Source organism: Balaenoptera ricei, chromosome 16 (genome assembly GCF_028023285.1).
Source record: "Balaenoptera ricei isolate mBalRic1 chromosome 16, mBalRic1.hap2, whole genome shotgun sequence".
NCBI lineage: Eukaryota > Metazoa > Chordata > Mammalia > Artiodactyla > Balaenopteridae > Balaenoptera > Balaenoptera ricei.
Genome location: NC_082654.1, coordinates 63273668 through 63295949, shown reverse-complemented (window position 1 = coordinate 63295949; position 22282 = coordinate 63273668). Strand labels below are relative to the sequence as shown.

At 55.1% G+C, this 22282-nt stretch overlaps 1 protein-coding gene across 2 annotated transcripts in view; it reads left to right on the top strand.

The window, feature by feature from the left end:
* The window catches only part of UNC5B (unc-5 netrin receptor B), an 87987-nt gene extending 68386 nt beyond the window's left edge, over window positions 1-19601 (top strand). Inside the window, exons 3-17 of one of the 2 annotated variants that reach the window (XM_059899252.1) lie at window positions 1635-1778; window positions 2241-2344; window positions 3678-3858; window positions 4608-4775; window positions 5555-5719; window positions 5931-5963; window positions 7884-8078; window positions 8420-8809; window positions 9441-9528; window positions 10381-10549; window positions 10709-10942; window positions 13026-13175; window positions 13737-13901; window positions 14949-15130; window positions 16004-19601. In XM_059899252.1, the coding sequence (XP_059755235.1) occupies window positions 1635-1778; window positions 2241-2344; window positions 3678-3858; window positions 4608-4775; window positions 5555-5719; window positions 5931-5963; window positions 7884-8078; window positions 8420-8809; window positions 9441-9528; window positions 10381-10549; window positions 10709-10942; window positions 13026-13175; window positions 13737-13901; window positions 14949-15130; window positions 16004-16169 (2534 nt within the window). In that variant the 3' untranslated portion in view covers window positions 16170-19601. The remainder of the gene's footprint in view (window positions 1-1634; window positions 1779-2240; window positions 2345-3677; window positions 3859-4607; window positions 4776-5554; window positions 5720-5930; window positions 5964-7883; window positions 8079-8419; window positions 8810-9440; window positions 9529-10380; window positions 10550-10708; window positions 10943-13025; window positions 13176-13736; window positions 13902-14948; window positions 15131-16003) is intronic. The other variant, XM_059899253.1, reaches the window with a different exon arrangement.
* The last annotated feature ends 2681 nt before the right edge of the window (window positions 19602-22282 follow it).

The window sequence follows — 22282 nt, the reverse complement described above, 5'->3', positions numbered from 1 at the left end:
CTGGGAGAGGTCCAGAGAGGTGTCATTCATCACTGGGCAGAGCTCTAACTGGGGCAGGACGCCAGATAGCTGATCTCAGCTCTGCTGGCAACTTTGCTGCTCTGGGACTTTGGGCCTGCCACCTACCCTCTCCAAGCCTCAGTTTCTCCAGATGTAAAAGGAAGGGGCTGGATGAGATCCAGATGAGCTGCCAGATTAGATTTGTGTCCAGCCTGGGCTGGGTGCTGTAATTGCCATGATTCATTTAGAATTTACCCTGAGTGTTTTACTCTGATGAGGGAACCGAGGCTCAAAGAGGCTAAGTAACTTAGCTAAGGTCACACAGTTGGGGAGTGAAGGTAGGGCCAGGATTCAAACCTGTCAAGAAGCAGTCCAGCCCTCCACCTAACCACCATGCCACAGGACTACAATGTGTACACTCAACAGTCCCGCCCTTGAGGGGCTTATCAGAATCCACAAGCAACCATGAGAGGATGAGCTCAGATACATGATGGCGAGGAGGAATAGCTTTAGGAATTCCGAGACCACGGGGGTAGTCAGGGAGGGCTTCCTGGTGGAGGAGGCCTTACAGTTCTCCCACAAGCTTTGGGGAGGAGCTTCGGATGGGTGCCCTCATCCAGGAGGGTTCATCCCTTTCCAGAACGTAGAGGGTTTTGTCAAGGGAGGATTGGCAAAGAGTGAGTGATTCCTTCTCTGTGGGCTGGTGGATCCAGTCGTTCAAGGAGGCCCTTGGGCCCTAGCAGGGAATCATTGAGAGGTTTGGGGTTCCCAGGAAGAGGGGCCTTCCCTCAACTCCAGCCCCACAGGCTCCTGAGCCATGACCAGAGAGAGGCCACATGCTTGCCTCATATTTGTTGAGCCCATTGTCTGTGCCAGGCCCTGGGCCACGGCAGTGAACAGGACAAAGCCCCACCTCATTCTCCTGCAGGAGATACAGTTAACACATGAACACGTCAATAAATAATACAGTTCCAGGTAATGGTCAGTGCCATGAGGGAATCAGGCTGGGTGGGGAATGATAACTGCACAGACCAATGTCCAGTGCAGCTGTGGGAGTGCTGAGCGGTACTTTGACAGCTGGTGGGGGTGGGCCAGCATCAGGGGGCTTCCCTCCGAAGTGAGGCCCAGCCTAAAACTGACGGTGACTGGGAGTTCACTGGACACAGAAAGGACAGAAGAGAGTTCCAGGCAGGGGACTGGATGTGCAAAGGCCCTGTGGCTAGAGAGGCCAGGAAAACATGAGGGCCTGGAAGACACCCGGTGAGGCTGCAGTGGGTAGATCGTGCAGGGCCTGGAGGCCACGTGGAAGGTCTGGGTCTTTACACTGGGATGACTGGAGACATAGCAGGGGAATGACATGCCATTTGTGCCTTTTGAAGAGCTATCTGCAGGGTGGAAAGTCGATTGGATGGGGGCAGAGGGCTTGGGTTAGCCATTGAGTTTCCAGGTGAGCTGCAATGGTGGCTTGGGCCAGGCTCAAGGCAGATGAGATGAGAAAAATGGAAACGTGAGGCACTTGGGAGAGGAGCCCACAGGACTCGGGGGGTTGGAAAGGAGAGAGATATTATGGTCCCATGTCCAGTGTCTTCTGTCCTCAGACCTGCCCCCTGATGGCGTGTCTCTCCTCCTCCCAGGCCTGCAGGTGCGAGAGGTGCAGATCGAGGTGTCGCGGCAGCAGGTGGAGGAGCTGTTTGGGCTGGAGGATTACTGGTGCCAGTGCGTGGCCTGGAGCTCTGCGGGCACCACCAAGAGTCGCCGGGCCTATGTCCGCATTGCATGTACGCCACCCTGACACCCTCACCCCATTCTCCTGGGCCCTTTTCCCTTCCCTGTGGATCCTGGGGAGAGAATTCCACACGCAGACATCAGGGCACAGGGGTGCCAGCTCAGAAGGCTCCATGACCCAGAACCTGTGCCACCTTTGGCCCCAGGATTTCTAACGGCCCTTTTTTGCCTACTTTTATATAAGGAAGCTGCCAGCTTCCTCACCATCCCCGGTCACCATGTGCATAGGATCCCAGAGTCAGGGAGGGAAGCTTGTTCCCGCGAGTCCACCTGGTGAGGCCCCCATCTTGGAAAAGTTCTCCAGGTAAAGGCCGGGTGTCTCCGTGAACATTCTCTTGGTATGCACTGCCACCTAGTGGCTAGAATGGGGCCCTTCAGGATCCAGCTCTGCCTGACTGGCCTCCTCCCTGCACCGCCTGACTGTGCCTTGGAACACTTTTCCTTCCTTCTCCCAGACCTGCGCAAGAACTTCGATCAGGAGCCTCTGGGCAAGGAAGTGCCCCTGGACCATGAAGTTCTCCTGCAATGCCGCCCACCAGAGGGGGTGCCTGTGGCTGAGGTGAGTGGGGACATGGGGGACTTTGGGCATGGCAGAGGCCAGCCAGGCATGATATTTACCACCAGCCACAATGCCTCAGCCTTCCAGAGCCCTCCCATTTCACAGATGGGGATATCAAGGCTAGAGGCAGAGAAAGGAACTGCAACCTCTGTAGAACTCGGCGCATGCCAGACCCCAGCTGGGCCCTCCATAGGCATAACCCCACAGGATGGGGCAGAGCTGGGGCAGGAACCCCTAGGGCTCCTTGGGTTGACCCCAGGCTCCATCTCCTACAAGAGAAGTGGCCATATACACCATTTTCCCCCACCCCACCCAGAACCCAAGGCCCCAGCTTTATGTGTATCATAATACGTGCGTCTGAGCACAAACTCAGCCCACAAGCTGATCACCCCTTCCTGCACCACATGGCCTGTGCATCCCTGGGTGATGCCCACCTGTCCTCTTACTGCCCTGCTTGTGTTCCAGACCTGCTTCCTCTCTCCCGCTCCCTGCACTGGTGGTCCTCTAGTCAGAGCAGGGCATGGGGAAACGTCTCAGCTTTGTTGCCAGGGACCTCAGAACAGGATTGGGGAAGATGGAACCCTGGGCTTCCAGCTCAGAACCTTTGCTCTAATCACTTAGCTTCCCCCCAGCCCAGGCCCCCATCTGGAAATGAGCTCAGACAGACACCTTCTGTAATAGCTACCCCTCATGGCTCCCACATGTGCCTGGCACTCGGCACGCTGGTCCTCGTAGCAACCCTTCAAGGTGGGTATTGTCATCCCATCTTATGGCTGGGAACACAGCACTGGGACAGGTGAAGCGGTCACCCAGGGTGACCCAGCTAGTGAGTGGCAGAGCTGGCATTTGCACACCCAGGTCTGCCAGACCAGGAACCATGTTTTTAATCACCTGCCAGGCCTCTCACCCTGGCTAAGGGAGTCGGTTTGCAGAGTTAATGATGACGACATGTTCTTATTTAGTATCAATACTTAACGTGAGCCAGGCATGGCCTCCACACTTTCCATATACTGATTCATTTCATCCTCACAGTAGTCCTATGGGTAGTGCTATTAAATATCATCTTACAGTTGATGAAATTGAGGCCAAGTGGAAGTCCCTTCCCAAGGCCACTCAGCTGGTGGGTGGTCATCTTAACCACTGTGTTCTGTAGTGTCCAGCACAGTGCCTGGCCCGTGGAGGCCCTGCCCCCTGTGTCACCACCGTGGGTGGACATGGCTAGAACTGCAGTCCTGTTTATGGTCAGGCCTCCCTTCCCCCCAAGAGAGGGCCCACTCCCAGGGTGCAGGGGATCGGGCCCTGGGCCCTCACAGCTGCAACCCTGCCCCTGCAGGTGGAATGGCTCAAGAACGAGGACATCATTGACCCCACCCAGGACACCAACTTCCTGCTCACCATCGACCACAACCTCATCATCCGCCAGGCTCGCCTGTCAGATACGGCCAACTACACCTGCGTGGCCAAGAACATCGTGGCCAAGCGCCGCAGCACCACCGCCACCATCATTGTCTATGGTGCGGCCCAGAGTGGGCTGGGGGGGGGCGGGGGAGGACACAGCCGACGGAGGGGGAGAGCCTGGGGCTATACAGCTGACCCTTCCCTACCCGGAAGCCAGCAGGACCTTGGTGAACAGGTGGGGAGGAAGAGGAGGCCCAGAGAGGGGAGGTGCCTTCACAAGGTCACACAGCAAAGCTAGTGGCGAAGTCAGGGACTCCTGGGTCCCCAGCCAGGAGCACTTGCCCCTTCTCAGGCCCTTTGCTTATCCCTGAAGGGGAAGACCCAGTTCTCTTAGAGTCAGGGCTAAGGCAGGGCCCAGTCAGTATCCCCATCCCCAAGCCTGTTGTTCTAGCAGTTAGGGACCACTGCTCAGGCCCGTCAGCTGTTCCTTGCTGTCCCCTTGGGCGGGAGGGCCAGAGCCATGGCTGAAATGAGTGTTGTAGAAAGAGCCCTGTACTGGGTTCCAGTTCCAAGCCCCCCATTACTCATGGGGAGACCTTGTGTGTCAGCCCTCTCTGAGCCTTTGTTTGCCATTGGACAATGGGGTGGGGAATAGACAATGACCTCCTGGGTCGCCTCTGGTGCTGACAGATGCAGCCCAGGTCTGCCCGCTGGTATCTGAGTCACCAGCCCTGGAGGCAGGAGGGGTCCAACTAGGAAGGACCAGGCCTCAGCAGAGGCGCCTCATCATGGCTGGAGGATGGGGCTTGGGGGGCCCACGGGGCGAAGAGCCAGGCCAACCTGCTGACAACTGCTACCCCTGCAGTGAACGGCGGCTGGTCCAGCTGGGCTGAGTGGTCACCCTGCTCCAACCGCTGTGGCCGCGGCTGGCAGAAGCGCACACGGACCTGCACCAACCCCGCCCCACTCAATGGAGGCGCCTTCTGTGAGGGCCAGGCCTTCCAGAAGACTGCCTGCACCACCGTGTGCCCAGGTAAGGCCACCGGCCAGGTGGCAGTCCACCCATGCCCAGCCCCACGCCAGCCCCAGCCCTGCCTTCTGTGCTCTGGTGTCTGCCAGTCAGGACAGCCGATCTCTCCCCGTCGGGGTACGGTGGGGGCAGAAGGTGCTTGTCCCGGGCCCCCCAGCTGGCTGACCAGGCTGGACTGGATACTCTGACCGCTGACCTCCTGTTCTGCCCTGGGCTGCGGGAGAGACAGAGGCAGAGGCTCTGAGCTTCGGTCTGAGGGATGGGTGGTCTGCTCTCCAGGCCAAGGGTTCTCAGCGTCAGCCCCCAGGCCGGGGCCCCAGAGGCTCCTGGGGTCAGAGAGCCTGTGCTCCTGCCCTTGACTGCTAGACACACCTGGCCGCTGACCCTACCTTGCTGCAGTCCTCTCTTCCTTCTGTGTTACTCTGTGGCCCCATCGGTTGGTCTGTGTTCTCTCTCTTTGGTGACATGTCTGTGTGACTGATGTGGTGTTTTTCACCCTGGGTTTGTACCTCTTTGTGTACACTTGTGCCCTGGGCAGTATCTGTGTCAGTGACCTTACGTGTCTATTTGGGCTGTCTTCGCCCACCTGGTGCTCCTGTCTCTGCACTGGCATGAGGCGTGGATTTCTCTGGATGGCATGCGTGTGTCTTGGGTTCCTCTTTCCCTGCTGCGCTGTGTGTGTGTGTGTGTGTGTGCATGCACTGCTGTGTTGTGCACACATAACTGTGTGTGCATTCTGTGCATGCACGTGTCCCCATGCACCACGTGCTGTGTCCCCACAGTCGATGGCGCGTGGACGGAGTGGAGCAAGTGGTCGGCCTGTAGCACCGAGTGTGCGCACTGGCGCAGCCGCGAGTGCATGGCGCCCCCTCCCCAGAACGGAGGCCGGGACTGCAGCGGGACCCTCCTTGACTCCAAGAATTGCACCGACGGGCTGTGCGTGCAGAGTGAGTCCTTGGAAGGCAGGGCCCAGGGTGGGGGCTCTGGAGCCAGATAAGGGCCCCCGGCCCCCCCCTCCCAGCCTGCAGTGGAGCAGCCCCTCGGGGCCCCTGCCCGCCTGCCACTCTGTCATCTCATCCATGCATCTCCCCATCACCTCCTCTACCACCCTTTCCCTGCCATCTGTGTCATTGTCTTTCCCTTTATTTCCCTCAACAGATAAGAAAACTCTAAGTGACCCCAAAAGCCACCGTAAGTCCCATTTCATGGCTGTTCTCTTTCCTCTGGGGGGATCCCTGGTTTTCCTCGGCTGGCTTTTCCAGGGGGTGGGGTGCAGGGCAGGGCGAGGGGCAGGGAGAGCTGAAGGTGCCCACTACCAGCCCTCCACGGGGTTCCCAGCACCTGACGCTGCATGTGGCATGGTCTTCATCACAGTCAGACAGGCAGACCCTCGGCTGACAGAAAGGCCCTAGGATGCCATCCTGACCCCTCCCATTATAGGAGAAGAAACTGATACCCAAGGATCCAGCCAGGATTCGAACCTAAGTATTTGGCCAGAGCTGGTGCTCCAAGCCCCACCCCTTGGTTGTCCTCTGTGGGAGGGGGCCAGCAAGCAGGCCCACACCTGCCCCTCCTGGTGCCCCTCACTGTGCCCCCAGCAGCCGACTGAAGCCTCCTAGGTCCTTGGGATGCCCGCTACTCTGCGTCAGACCCTGGGGGCTCATCATCCATCCCCCAGGGGCTATGCTCCGCTGTAGTAAAGCTGCTTGGGCAGATTGGCGTGTGGTAATTAAACCACAATTTCCAAATAATTCTGGAATTATCAAATCAGTAGTGAGGCCTTCAGTGCAACTCACAGGGGGGCCAGACTGGTGACTGATTAGGAATTGTAAATCACCAGGCAAGTGACCCCCGTGATTAGTGACGATGTCATGAGGCGAAGCCCCCAGAGAGGTGGGAGCCCAGCCCTGGGGACCTTCTCCGGCAGCTCTCCTGGGGAGCCCAAGAATGAGGAGAGATGGGGGTCCAGAAGGTGATAGAAGCAGGCAAAAATGAGGGCTGAGAGCCCTGCCCTACTTTGCTGAAGCTCAGGCCACCACCAGGAAGGAAAGCGGGCCTTCCTCTCCGAGGGTCCCTGGGGAGGGGAGGGAGTGGACAGGGGCTTCCCGGAGCTCCCAAAGGAAACAAGGGGGAAGGGCAGCCGTCTTGGCTAGGCTGTGCTGTCCGATGTAGTAGCCACTAGCCACGTGTGGCTTGAAAATTGTATTTATCTTAGCTGAAAATAAATATATTTAAAAACTCATTTCCTCAGTCAAGCCAGCCACATTTTAGTTGTTTAATAACCACCCGTGGCTAGTGGCTGTCATGGGGGACAATGCAGACACGGGATGTGCCATCATCATAGAAAGTTCTGTTGGACAGCCCTGCTTCAGACCCTGCCTCTGGACCCCAACACTTCCTTGCCTAGCTATGTGGAGTTACTTCTAGCTGAGCAGCAGCCTGACCTGCCCCTCACCCAGAGCTGGGCCTTCTCCAGCCCAGCAGCCTGTCTGGGGGCGGGGAGTGTCAACATGGGTTGCTTCCCTGAGCCCCTTCCTTCCTCCTCTCCATCCCATTGCCACGCATCTCATTCCCCTCCTCCTGCTCCCCCTCCATCCCCCCCGCCCCACCTCCTGCCCTCAGCACAGAATGGAAGGTGAGCTCAGAGCGGCTACTTGCAGAGATTTCTGGGAGCCAGGGCCTTGGGTCCTATAGGGATTGCTGCAGGCTGCTAGTGAGGCCCTAGGTCTTAATCCCAGCTCTGAAAGGACACTTAGTGGTCCCGTGACTCTGAGCCACAGGCGCCTTGTCACCTCCTGGGCAGAGAGCAATGAGTTAACTCTTGGGAGTGTTAACTCCAGGAGTCCCTTTGCCTCTCCTTGCCACACGGGAAGGGAAGCAGGGCAGGGGGGCAGGGACATTTAGACCATTTTACTTATAGAGACTGATGCTCAGAGAGTTTCAAGGCTTGCCTGAGGTCACCAGCCTGTCTGGCAGGGCTCAGATTAGAACCTAGCACAGCACCAGTCTGTCCCAGGCCCTGCCTCTCCCCGGGGACCAAGGGAATCTCTGGCTCCCTCAGGGCCAGGGTCTCTGCCCCCTGGCCCTCACTCAGCCCTCCTGTCCCCGCAGTTCTGGAGTCCTCGGGGGATGTGGCGCTGTACGCAGGCCTTGTGGTGTCCATCTTCGTGGTGGTGGTCGTCCTCGTGGTGGTAGGGGTGGTCGTATACCGCCGCAACTGCCGGGACTTCGACACCGACATCACCGACTCGTCCGCCGCCCTCACTGGCGGCTTCCACCCAGTCAACTTTAAGACTGCGAGGCCCAGTAAGGACCTGGGAACGCCTGGGGTGGCGGGTGCAGGCAGGGTTCCCAGGGGGTGTGGCAGCCAGCCAGACCAGCCAGACCAGAGCAGAGGCTCCTGACTCCCTCAAGAGGTTTTCCTAGAGTTTTCTTTAAAGATCACTGGATGAGTTTGGTTAGAGAGATGCAGGAAAGAAGTAACCCAGGTGGTGAGTCCCTAAGCTTCCTGCCGCAGGTGGCAATGGAACCTTTCAGAGCTGGATGTTTGGGTAGGATTTTGTAAAAGAAGGCCCCCCGGCAGGTGCAGAGGGTGGGACGGGGCCAGCGAGGCACGGCTGGTCTGACTGCAGCCCCCGGCCCTGCAGACAACCCGCAGCTCCTGCACCCATCTGTGCCTCCGGACCTCACTGCCAGTGCGGGCATCTACCGCGGGCCCATGTACGCCCTGCAGGACTCGGCCGACAAGATCCCAATGACCAACTCACCCCTGCTGGACCCCCTGCCCAACCTCAAGATCAAGGTCTACAACTCTAGCACCACCAGCTCTGGGCCAGGCCTGGCAGACGGGGCTGACCTGCTGGGAGTCCTGCCACCCGGCACGTACCCTGGTGATTTTGCCCGGGATGCCCACTTCCTGCACCTGCGCAGTGCCAGCCTCGGCTCCCAGCAGCTCCTGGGCATGCCCCGTGACCCGGGGAGCAGTGTCAGCGGCACCTTTGGCTGCCTGGGCGGGAGGCTCAGCATCCCCGACACAGGTGGGTCCCTGCTCTGCTCTCCCATCAGTTTGGCCTCAGCATGTCCCCTCTAGACAGTCCCAACACTCACCCAGCAGAAGATAGGGCTTCCCTGGTCCCATTTCACAGATGGGGAAAGTGAGGCCCAAGGGGAAGAAGTGATTATAAAATAGAAGACCTGGAGTGCAGTCCTGCCTCTGCCTCACAAGGGCAGGGGAACTCTCTAAACCTCAGTTTCACCATCTGGTGAGTGGGAAAGAATACCCCAATGTAGTCAACAAACCTACAGAGTGCTGTTGAAAAGGCAGGGCTGCCCAGCTCAGGTTGCAGAGCCAGAGTTGACAGTTTCCCAGCGTCATACACTGAGCTAGGCTGGGGCTGGCACTGCACCTTCAGACTCCAGGTCTTTGCCCCATCTCTACACCCCGTCGCAATGCCAGTGGCCCCTGTGCTGCTACTTGACAGCCCCTCTGCAGTCAGTGACCTGGCCTTTCCTTGCACCCAGTCCCCTCTCCCCACTCCTTGCTGGTGACCACCAGGAGCTCAGATGTCTTTCTCTCCTTGCTCCAAGATGGGGGCCAACTCCCAATCCCCTGTTCTAAGCTCCTGGACTCCCTCCAGCCCCTCCCTACTGACCTCCCTCTCCCCCTAGGGGTCAGCCTGCTGGTGCCCAATGGAGCCATTCCCCAGGGCAAGTTCTACGAGATGTACCTCCTCATCAACAAGGCAGAAAACACCCTGTGAGTATAGAGACCCTAGCCCCAGCCCGGCTGCCCCCTCCTCGGCCTCTCTTTCCCTGCTGCTTGCCCACCTTGGGCTCAAATGTCACCATTTCCCCTTCCAAGTCCAATCCTAAGGCCAGAGGTTGTTCTCCAAGGAAGACATTGCTATATCTTATTATGTTCACATTTAAACCGTGCAAAACCAGCACAACAAACCATAAAACTGAAAGCCAGTTGACCAGCTGGCTACAGTATGACAAAGGGCTACTATCCTAACTATGTAAAGAGCTTTGGGAGACCAATAAGAAAAACTGAACATCTCAGTACAAAAATGGACAAAGGATATGAACAAGTGATTCACACACACTCTCTCTTATACACACACACACACATAGCGGCCAATAGGTTATGAGAAAATCTTTGACCTAATTTGTAGTCACAGAAACAGTCCTTCAGACAGCCATAAGATACTGGAAGTCTTTTTGCTTCATCAACTTGCAAAGATATTTTCAGATGTCGTAATACCTTCACACTGGTGAGAGAATGGGAACACAGCCCTCCCACGGTGCGTCGGTGGGAGCGTGGATGGGTACCAGCTTTCCAGAGGGCACTTTAGCAGCACCTATCCACAACATCCCTGGAGTGCAGAACCTTTGAAAATGGGAGCAAAGATTTGGCTATGAGAATATTGCAGAGTAATAGCAAAAATTTAGAAACGATCTCAAGGCCGGTGCCATTTTTCCTTAACCCGTGGCCTCTGGGAGCCCCCAGGGTGCAGTCCTGCCTTCTCCCATCCCAGGAGCTGGGGCAGAGCGGGGGGCCCAGCACCGCTCCCTCACTGCCTCCTTCCTGCCCTCCACCCCACCCCAGCCCGCTTTCGGAAGGGACCCAGACAGTATTGAGCCCTTCGGTGACCTGCGGGCCCACGGGCCTCCTGCTGTGCCGCCCCATCATCCTCACGCTGCCACACTGCGCTGAAGTCAGTGCCGGTGACTGGATCTTCCAACTCAAGACCCAGGCCCACCAGGGCCACTGGGAGGTGAGGAGCCAAGGCCGGGGGGCCGGGTCCCCTAACCCAACCTGCCCCAGGAGGTGTCGGGAGCTGAGAGGAAGCCCCTTTCTTCCTGGCCTAACCTGCTTGGACCCTCTCCAGGGCCTTGGCTGATGCAACCACCTCACCCCCACTGTCACCCTGCAGGAGGTGGTCACCCTGGATGAGGAGACCCTTAATACCCCCTGCTACTGCCAGCTGGAGGCCAGGTCCTGCCACATCCTGTTGGACCAGCTGGGCACCTACGTCTTCACGGGTGAGTCCTACTCCCGCTCGGCAGTCAAGCGGCTCCAGCTGGCCATCTTCGCCCCCGCCCTCTGCACCTCGCTGGAGTACAGCCTCAGGGTCTACTGCCTGGAGGACACGCCCGTAGCACTGAAGGTAAGGCCAGGCCATGGGTACCCACACAGGCCTGCACACTGCGGGTACCTCACCCACAGCCGGCCGGCTGCATGGTACCTTCCAGTATCCCCCTCCTCAGGATCATGGTACCTGCCAGGCACCCTCTGCCACCATCAGCCTTATTCAGTCATTCATTTGTTCCTCAAACACTGAAATCGCATCAGATCCTCGAGATACAGAGATGAGTTGGGCACAGTTCTGCCCTCACCAAGCTGCGGGCTAGAGGTGGGAGACAGACCAGGGGATCACTGATGCAGGGCTAAGGGAACATCAGCCTGGGAGGGGCTGGCAGGTCCTGGTTGTTGGGGAGGGGGTCTGAGAAGGCTTCACAGCAGGGCTGACCTTAGACCTAAGCTCCAAGGGACAGGTGGGAGTTCTGGGCAGAGAAGGAAGAAGCGCATTCCAGGAGACAGAGCGGCTTATGCAGAGGCAGGTGTGTTGTTCTGTGTGCCAAAGCGTGCAGGGGTGTGAGAGGTGGGGCTGGAGGGACAGGCAGGGCTCAGCCTCCCAACAACCTTAGGGTCATGGCAAGGAATTTGGAACCTATCCAGTGGGCGGGGGCAGAGACCCGGTGGACACCTGTTCATGGGTGCTCTTTTGAAAGCTACGCAGTGGGGATGGGTAGACAAGAGGCAGGGAGACCAATTGGGAGGCTGCAGCTGGACCTTGGACAACAGACAGTGACAACAGCTGGAGAGGGGCCTGGAGTCTGTTTAGTCAGTAGAATGGACAGAAACAGTGACTGATGGGAGGAACAGGGGGAGGGGGAGGGGGGCGGCTGACAGCCAAGCTCCTAGTGTGTGCAAAAGAACGGAGAGTGCCCTTAAGCGAGGGGAGCGCACGGCAGATGAGAAGGGGTTCGGGGCAGGAAGAGAGAGAAAGTGAAGGGACCAGATTTTAGCACCTAGAACCTGATAACGGCAGGTGTTAGTACCACCCTGTCCCCCCAGCCTCTGAGACCCTGTCCATTCTCTGCCCAGCCCTCCCACCAGTTCCCAGGATCTCAGTCTCATCCTGACAAACAGTGGAAGAGCACAGAGCCTTGGCCCTATTTAAACCCCTTTTCCTTCTCCATCCTTCCATCCCCTGCTGCTATGACACCTTCTCCTTTCCTGTAGCTCCAGGCCTCCTCCCGCCCACGATCTGTGGGCCTTTCTATCTCCTTTGCCTCTCAGTCTCATGTGACTTGTCTCAAACTCCAAGTTGCCGACTGATGCAACACAGGTTAAAAGGCCTTGTGGGAGAGTGAGTATCTTCTGCTGGGACCAGGCTGACCTGAACTTGCAGGAGGCCCATAATAGGTTAGAGGCTCCTGGGAAATGCTCTTGCAGCCTGGATCCCTTGGTATTAGGGCATTGGCTAACATCTAGTTATAGTCAGAGAATGGAATGGAGATCAAGAGGGAAGTTGCCACATATTGGCTTGATGGCATTGGCTAACATCTTTATTTATTCAATCCCCATCCATCCGTCTGTCCATCCATTCATCCATTCACCCATCTATCCATTCACCCATCTATCCATGCATCCATCCATCCATCCAACTTTCTGCCCATCTGTCTGTGTATTCATTTAGTCCATAATCTATCTGTCCATCCAGCCCTCACTCATCCACGCATTTATCTTTTCTTGCATCTGTTCTTCTGTTTCTATACCCATCCATTTGTATATTCATCTGCACATCATTTTGTCTGTCTGTCTGTTGATCTGTCTATCCATCCATTTGTCAACCCATCTATTTATCCATCTACTTATCCATTCATCCATCAGTCCATCTATTCAGTCATCTGTAAAGCCATTCATCCATCCACCTGTCCCACCATCTGTCCATTCATCCATCTATTTTTCCCTCCATCCATTCATCCATGCATCTATCCACACAGTAAGTCTTCTATGAGCACTTACCAAATCCCAGCCCTGTGGCTCAGATGGTTCCCTGCCTTCAATGTTACAGCCTAGTTCCCTCTGCCCACGTGTGTCCCCAAGCCCCAAACTTGCAGCAGGAAAGGGCCCTTTGGCCAAATGTGATGGGCTCCCCCTTCTCATTGCTCCCTGGCCCACAGGAGGTGCTGGAGCTGGAGCGAACCCTGGGTGGCTACCTAGTGGAGGAGCCAAAACCCCTGCTGTTTAAGGACAGTTACCATAACCTGCGCCTCTCCCTCCACGACATGCCCCATGCCCACTGGAGGAGCAAGCTGCTGGCCAAGTACCAGGTGAGCGCTGGGCCGCAGGAGGGGGAGGGATGGAGCTGGGGAGGGGCGCACTTGGGGGGCTGCCCAGAGAAGTCCAACTCCCCTCCCTGCCTCCTCCCTCGGTCCTGCAGCCTTGGTCCCCACTCCCATCCCTGTGTCTCTCTCTGTCTCCCTCCCCCTGCCACCCCTGTCCCATACTCCCCCACACAAATGTCTGTACCCGTCATCTTTAAAGAGACCTTACCATCTCTGAGAGCGTTCATGGCTGGCAGATTGTCCAAACTAATCTCTGATGGTCACATCCCTCTGCACGCGCCCATCCGTGTGACGCCATTGAGTCCACGAGGCTTGCCAGACCCAGGCACATGCACACACACAGTCACATATTCAGACTCGTGCCTTCTCACCCGTATACTCCCTTTCTCAACTGAAGGGCCCTTGCCCAGCTCCTCTTCCTCTGCCCACCTGGATGGAGAGGCCCCAACCCTCCCTGAGACTGGCCCCCTTACCTGCCTCCGCCTCCATTCCCCGAGGGCAGGGCAGGCTGGCCTCGCCTCCTTGACCCTGCCCCTCCTCCCCCAGGAGATCCCCTTCTATCACATTTGGAGTGGCAGCCAGAAGGCCCTGCACTGCACCTTCACCCTGGAGAGGCATAGCCTGGCCTCCACAGAGCTCACCTGCAAGATCTGCGTGCGGCAGGTGGAGGGGGAGGGCCAGATATTCCAGCTGCACACCACGCTGGCAGAGGTGAGGGCCGGAGAGCGGACACCCCACGGGGCTGGGCGCTGCAGCGTGCGGACCCCAGGCTCCCCCTCATCTGGGGGAAAGGCCACCTCCCACAGAGCTGTGCCCTTCACCTCCCAAGTCTGAGCTGGGACTTGGTCACTCTTTGCTAACAGCTGTGACTTACTGAGTGCCGAGCCTGGGCTTGGCCTGTACCAAATCTCACCAAATCTTTACAACCACCAGGGAGACAGATACGAGGATCCCCACCTGGGAGGTGAGAAAGAAGGTTTTAGGGAGGGCAGGTATCATGGACCTTGTATCAAGCCAACGCTTGGCCCAAGCCTGTGGCTCTCCACCGCTGTAATCCGGATTGAGGTTTATAAAACCTAGGCCACCCAGGGAGCAGTGCTAGGCCCTCCTTGCAGTGCAGTGTAAAGAGCACTGGATATAGTCTAGACCAGCGGTCCCCAACCATTTTGGCACCAGGGACCGGTTTCACGGAAGACAGGTTTTCCACGGATGGACGGGGGTTGGTGCGGGGGATGGTTGAGGCGGTAATGCGAGTGATGGGAAGCAGCAGATGAAGCTTAGCTCGCCCACCTGCCGCTCACTTCCTGCTGTGCGGCCTGGTTCCTAACAGACTGCGGACCGGCTGGGGACCCCTGGTCTAGACCTAGCTCTACCACTAACGTGGCATGTGACCATGGATTAGTCACTTCTCCTTTCCAGACTTCATTTGCGTTTGTGTAAAAGTGGGTCCACGTGGCTTAGACTGTGGCTGAGGTCCCCTGTGGCTTTGTAATCACGAGATGGCATCAGCACTGGCCCAGGCAGTGCATTAGCATGTGCACCCCGAGGGAGGGGAGGGAGTGTGCAGCCCTGGCCCTGGAGAGCTGACCTTCCAGGGGAGGAGCCCTTTGACTGAGCAGCTGGAGCCTGCCCAGAGGCGGGGGAGCGAGCCTCCAAGAGCTCACAGTCCCCAGGCAGGAAGGCCGGAGGGGCAGATGCCCAGTGAGCCGTGCACAGGGAGCCCTCTGACCCTCTCACCCTTGCCCCGTGCTCTTCCAGACGCCTGCTGGCTCCCTGGACGCCCTCTGCTCCGCCCCCAGCAGCGCAGTCACCACCCAGCTGGGACCCTACGCCTTCAAGATCCCCCTTTCCATCCGCCAGAAGATATGCAACAGCCTGGACGCCCCCAACTCGCGCGGCAATGACTGGCGGTTGTTGGCGCAGAAGCTCTCCATGGACCGGTGAGTGTCGGGACAGCCCACCCAGCCTGGACCACAGCCGCCCCCCTCCCTCTGTCCCCATGGGGCAGGTGGCACAGGCAGCCTGACGGTCCAGGAGCGGATCCGCCATTTGTGGTAGACCAGGAGCTCAGGCTTGGGTGCGCTAAGTCTGAGAAGCTGGTTCCTTGAGGAGCATCGCGCTCAGGGTGCTGGCCCTTGAGAATCAGGTAAAGCCAGGATACCAGCCAAGTGTGATCACCGTCAGCAGTCCTGTGTCCAGGACAGAGCAGGTGTTTTGGAAATGCTTGCTGGGTGACAGAATGCATCCTGGTGTCAAAACTCTTCTGGAGAACTTAAAATGCTGGATAAATATAATGGCAATTAGTCATCATTATTGTCAGGGTACACTTACTGAGAAACCATTTAATAAACCTGCATTGAGCAGATGCCATGTAGAAGATATCTTACTAGAAATGGGTGGGATCTATAAGGATGTCAAAGGCTTTGTTCCTGCTTTCAGGGGAGTGCATGGGGCGGGTGAGAGCAGGCAGAGAACAAATGTGGGATGGAGAGAGAGAATGGAGTGCTAGGTTTGGACAGCCTCTCCTGGGACCAGTGTCTTTCAATGATAGTAATAACGATGATGATGACCGATGATGAGCAGGACAGTTTCCATTTTAGAGATGAGACTGGGGCTCAGAGAGGAGCAGTGACTTGCCCAGGGCCACACAGCCTGCAAGCAGAGGGGCTGGAATTCAGACCCAGGATTGTGGGAGCCCAGAGCCCACCGTCCCGGTGCTCCTGGGATGTACTTCCAGTGCTCCCTCCACCCCAGGCTCCTGGGAGGGGCTGAGCATTTTGGGAGCCCAGTGTCCTTCTCCTTCCCTCCATCAGGTACCTGAACTACTTTGCCACAAAAGCGAGCCCCACGGGTGTGATCCTCGACCTCTGGGAAGCTCTGCAGCAGGACGATGGGGACCTCAACAGCCTGGCGAGTGCCTTGGAGGAGATGGGCAAGAGTGAGATGCTGGTGGCCATGGCCACCGACGGGGACTGCTGAGCTGCCCCAAACCCGCGGGCTGTTAGGGACCAGCAGGTGGCTGGCACAGGCAGGCCCAGGGCAACCTCCTGTGGGGCAGTTGGGCCTCCTCTGCTCCCGAGCTCACAGCCAGAATCGCCCTTCCTCCTCCTCCTCCCCTTGCCCCACCCCCAGACCACGACCAGCCTTAGGAAATCCATGGACGTTGTTGTTGGGAGGACCCAGCGGTCCTTCTCCACCTCCTGCTGTCTCCTGACCTCAGACCGCTGTGCAGGAACCAGGATGGGGATGGGGCCTCTGGAGGCAGCTAGGGGAGCAAGGAGGTGGCCCTTCCACCCTCTGCCCCAGGGTCTCTTGGGGCGTCTGTTTTAGTTGTGCTCTTCATTTTCTTCCTCAGTTATTGATTTCTCCCTCCTCCCTAAGCCCCTTTCTCCTTTCACACTGTTTTCCTCTTCGAAGAGTCAAGTACAGTTCAGACAAACTGCTTTCTCCTGTCCACAAGCAAAAAGGAAGAGGAAAGAAAGAAGGAAAGAAAGAAAGCTTCAGACTTCTAGTAAGGCTCAAAACAAGAAGAAAAACACCAAAACCACAAGGGAAAAGAAAACCCAGTTTCTTAGGAAACGCAAATGATTTATTATCCAGATATTTGGATAAGTCCTTTTTAAGAAAAAAAAGAAAAAGAAAATGAAAAAACAACACAAAAAAAATAGAAAACGCTTTTCTTGAGTATGGGTGAGTGTGGGCATGCTCGTGGTTCTGGCCATGAGCGTGTGTGTGTGTGTGTGTGTGTGTGTGTGAATCAGGGAGAGAGAGACTGAATAGGGAACACTTTGCTGCTAATGATTTTATCTTAGACTAAATTCTAACAAGGCCTCAGCTTCCACAGTTCTACAGGGTCAGATGAGGTTTGAGCTGTGGTCGCATGTTTCTTTCTAAAATCTTAAGCAGATGCTGAATCAGTAAAGCCAAGGAGCCCTGAGATCTGGCTTGGGGTGGAGTCCTGCCTCCCTCTCACAGCCCCAGGCAGGTGCTCCAAGTCTCGTCTGGGCTCCCAGGAATCCAGATTAAGAGGCCCTGGGATGGAAAATGTTGGCGGGCCAGCCCAGCTGTGAGCCAGGGAGAATTTCCAGTACTGTGGGCTGGTGGCTTCTGGAGAGGGGGCATGGCCCAGAAGGGGAGCCCTAACAGAGAGAGAGAAGTCAGGGATGAGAATGCCCCATGGACACATCTGTCTCCCAGGGTGAGGCCAGCGAGGACACGCCCACCCAGCAGCCTCTAGACCAGGTGGGCTGGAGCAGGTGGGCGTTCTCCTAATGCCCAGGATCTGCCCTTTCCCAGGCTTGGTTACTTCTGTAAAACAGAAGGGGTGGATAAGAGGGCCTCTCTAGCTGCCGAAGCCTTAGCTTCTGGGGTCGGTGTGGCTTTGAGGAACGTGTTAGCAGCCATCCCTGCGGGTGGCATGGGAGGCTGGGAGGTGGCTGCTTGGCTGTGCTTTACACACTGGCCCGGAGTGGAGGAGGAAGGGTGGAGGGCTATTTTCCCAGCTCTGATCTCCACAGGCACCTCCCTGCAACCCTACTGTCACCCTCCCTCCGCAGTCTGACAGAGTTTGAAGGAAGCTTTGACAGGCAGCGTTGCCAGGGTGGAGGGCCTGGCATCCCTTCGCCAGCCTGTTCCAGGATGTTCCAAGGGGCCATCAGGGTCCCTTTTTGGGCCATCTGGTGATGGCTGGAACCAGAATCTTGAGCTGGCACAGAGGCCACGTCAAAGGCCTCTCCTCCTTGGCACCCAAGCCAAAGCAAGTGCCAGCTCTGGGCATTGACCCCAGGGCTTGCCCCAGCAGGTCCATGAGCATCCTGGCCTTTGAAAGTCTGGTCTCCTGGGAGGAAAGCAGGTTTGGGGGCTGTAGTCCCAACCATTGTCCCCAACCTGGCTTCCCTGCCATGCACTAGGGGGCTTATGTATCATAGTGGGATTCTCACCACCCACCAGCCCCCCTGGGGAATGGGTTGGCTGTGGGCAGTCAAGGGCCTGCTGGGTTTGAGAGAGGGTTCCTTTTTATCAGGGCTGCTGAAGGGGCCAGGCCTGCACCGGGCTTGGGCCCCTGAGGCTGAGACCATGGCTCTTCATTACCCCAGTGCCTGTGTGGACGTTGCCTCAGACAAAGGCAGTGAGCCTTCCCTGCCAAGGGTGTCTGTCCAATACAGGCTCAGCATCCCGGCTCGCTCCTAGTCTGAGCTGTGTGGGCCTGTGTGGTAGCTTGAGGGCAGCCTGGAGTCCAAAGACCAGCGTTCAAGCTCCAGCTTTGCCATTAAACCTCTGTGTGACTTCAGGCATATGACTGCCTTCTTGGGGCCTCTTTTCCTTTTTCTACCAAGGCCCCACAGCTGCTGTCTGAGGACTTTTGGGCTCTGATACGTCATTCTAGTCTCCTGATGGGAACGCTAGTGGGTAGAAGTTGACGGTGGTCTGCCATGTCCCTCCTCCGTGCCCCACCCTCAGAAGCATGCTGCTTCCTCAGTGCCCAGGACGGGAGCTCTTGGTGGATGAGGCCAGGCCAGCCCCCCAGGTGCCATTTCTAATCGGATTCCCAGAAATTGTGTACCAGGGCCTGGAGCACAGAACCAATTGGCTGAAGCTTCCTGGGAGGGTTCAAACTGTCCAGCTTTATAATAAAAGCCCGGAAAGGATTTGCTGGCTCCATCAATCTGCCACGGCTGCTGTGACTACGTCTGCAGACTGCCTGCCTCAGGGTGGGATGGACATTTCTCCGCTTATTCAGGCCTGAGAGGTAGCCCCACGCAGCCGAGTACCTTGAGAACCGCAGATTAAGTGCCACTGCAGGAATGCAGGGCCCTCGCGCGCTGTTGACGTCTCTCTCATCTCTGGGGTGTGTTTGTGCGTGTGTGCGTGTGTGCGTGGGCTTTTATCCACGGGCACATCAGCGATCCTCTCCGGGAACGTGACCCCACCTGTGTGTGCATGTGTGACCTCCTCGCGTCCAGGCTGGGCCATCTGGAGGTTGGCGTGCCTGGTTTTGCCCTCTCTGAGTCCACAGGGTCAGTCGGTGTATCTTCTATGTGCCTCTCCCTCGGCCTTCCCTCGCAGTGCCCTGGGCTGCAGAGGGACCCTCCCCACTCCTGGATGATCCAGGACCCTCTGGTCCCTTTTCCCCAGCAACCAGGCAGCTGAGCCAGGTCCCTTAGCAGGCCCTCTGAGGAGAGGTGACCAAGAGCCTGGGTGCAGGGAGCAGCTGTCATGTGGGCCAGGGGCTGGACCACTCGCCTGGGCCATGGACATGGTTCTGTGCTTGGGGCTGCAGGGCTGCAGGGATGGCCCCAATCCCACCTCTGTTTATTCTGTAAACTACAACCTGTAAATAACATTTAGCATTCCTATTGTAACAAAATTAATTTTTATGAAATAAATTATATTTCCTAGTCTAATAAAAAATTCAGGTTGTATTCTGTCTTTTCTTTTTTTTTTTTTTTTAGATTTTTTTGGTATGGACTTTTTTTTTTTTTAACGTCTTTATTGGAGTATAACTGCTTTACAATGTTGTGTTAGTTGATGCTGTATAACAAAGTGAATCAGCTATATGTATATATACATCCCCATATCTCCTCCCTCTTGCGTCTCCCTCCCACCCTCCCTATCCCACCCCTTTAGGTGGACACAGAGCACCCAGCTGATCTCCCTGTGCTATGTGGCTGCTTCCCACTAGCTATTTTACATTTGGTAGTGTATATATGTCCATGCCACTCTCTCACTTCGTCCCAGCTTCCCCTTCCCCTTCTCCCTCTCCTCAAATCCATTCTCTACATCTACGTCTTTATTCCTGTGCTTCCCCTAGGTTCTTCAGAACCAATTTTTGTTTTTTCAGATTCCATATATATGTGTTAGCATACGGTATTTGTTTTTCTCTTTCTGACTTACTTCACTCTGTATGACAGTCTCTAGGTCCATCCACCTCACTACAAATAACTCAATTTCGTTTCTTTTTATGGTTGAGTAATATTCCATTGTATATATGTGCCACATCTTCTTTATCCATTCATCTGGTGATGGACACTTAGGTTGCTTCCATGTCCTGGCTATTGTAAATAGAGCTGCAATGAACATTGTGGTACATTACCCTTTTTTTTTAATAAATTTATTTATTTATTTATTTATTTATTTATTTATTTATTTTTGGCTGCATTGGGTCTTCATTGCTGTGCACGGGCCTCCTCCAGTTGTGGCGAGCGGGGGCCACTCTTCACTGCACTGAGCGGGCTTTTCACCACGGTGGCCTCTCCTGTTGCGGAGTGCAGGCTCTAGGCACGTGGGCCTCAGCAGTTGCAGCACGCGGGCTCAGTAGTTGCGGCTCATGGGCTCCAGAGCACAGGATCAGGAGCTGTGGCGCACGGGCCTAGTTGCTCTGCAGCATGTAGGATCCTCCCGGACCAGGGCTCAAACCTGTGTCCCCTACATTGGGAGGCGGATTCTTAACCACTGCACCACCAGGGAAGTCCCACGTGACTCTTTGAATTATGGTTTTCTAAGGATATAAGCCCAGTAGTGGGATTGCTGGGTCGTATGGTAGTTCAATTTTTAGTTTTTTAAGGAAACTCCATACTGTTCTCCATAGTGGCTGTACCAATTTAACTTCCCACCAACAGGGCAAGAGGGTTCCCTTTTCTCCACACCCTCTCCAGCATTTATTGTTTGTAGATTTTTTGATGATGGCCATTCTGACTGGTGTGAGGTGATACCTCATTGTAGTTTTGATTTGCATTTCTCTCATGATTAGTGATGTTGAACATCCTTTCATGTGTTTGTTGGCAATCTGTATATCTTCTTTGGAGAAATGTCTATTTAGGTCTTCTGCCCATTTCTGGATTGGGTTGTTTGTTTTCTTGATATTAAGCTGCATGAGCTGCTTGTACATTTTGGAGATTAATCCTTTGTCAGTTGCTTCATTGGCAAATATTTTCTCCCATTCTGAGGGTTGTCTTCTTGTCTTGTTTATTGTTTCCTTTGCTGTACAAAAGCTTTTAAGTTTCATTAGGTCCCATTTGTTTATTTGTGTTTTTATTTCCATTTCTCTAGGAGGTGGGTCAAAAAGGATCTTGCTGTGATGTATGTCATAGAGTGTTCTGCCTGTGTTTTCCTGTAAGAGTATTATAGTGTCTGGCCTTACATTTAGGTCTTTAATCCATTTTGAGTTTATTTTTGTGTGTGCTGTTAGGGAGTGTTCTAATTTCATTCTTTTCCATGTAGCTGTCCAGTTTTCCCAGCACCACTTATCAAAGAGGCTGTCTTTTCTCCATTGTATATTCTTGCCTCCGTTATCAAAGATAAGGTGACCATATGTGCACGGGTTTACCTCTGGGCTTTCTATCCTGTTCCGTTAATCTATATTTCTGTTTTTGTGCCAGTACCATACTGTCTTGATTACTTTAGCTTTGTAGTATAGTCTGAAGTCAGGGACCCTGATTCCTCCAGCTCCATTTTTCTTTCTCAAGATTGCTTTAGCTATTCGGGGTCTTTTATGTTTCCATACAAATTGTGAAATTTTTTGTTCTAGTTCTGTGAAAAATGCCATTGGTAGTTTGATAGGGATTGCATTCAATCTGTAGATTGCTTTGGCTGTATAGTCATTTTCATAATGTTGATTCTTCCAATCCAAGAACATGGTATATCTCTCCATCTGTTTGTATCATCTTTAATTTCTTTCAGCAGTGTCTCATGGTTTTCTGCATATAGGTCTTTTATCTCCTTAGGTAGGTTTACTCCTAGGTATTTTATTCTTTTTGTTGCAGTGGTAAACCGGAGTGTTTCCTTAATTTCTCTTTCAGAATTTTCATCATTAGTGTATAGGAATGCAAGAGATTTCTGTGCATTAATTTTGTATCCTGCAACCTTACCAACTTCATTGATTAGCTTTAGTAGTTTTCTGGTAGCATCTTTAGGATTCTCTATGTATAGTATCATGTCATCTGCAAACAGTGACAGCTTTACTTCTTCTTTTCTGATTTGGATTACTTTTATATCTTTTTCTTCTCTGATTGCTGTGGCTAACACTTCCAAAACTATGTTGAATAATAGTGGTGAGAGTGGACAACCTTGTCTTGTTCCTGATCTTAGAGGAA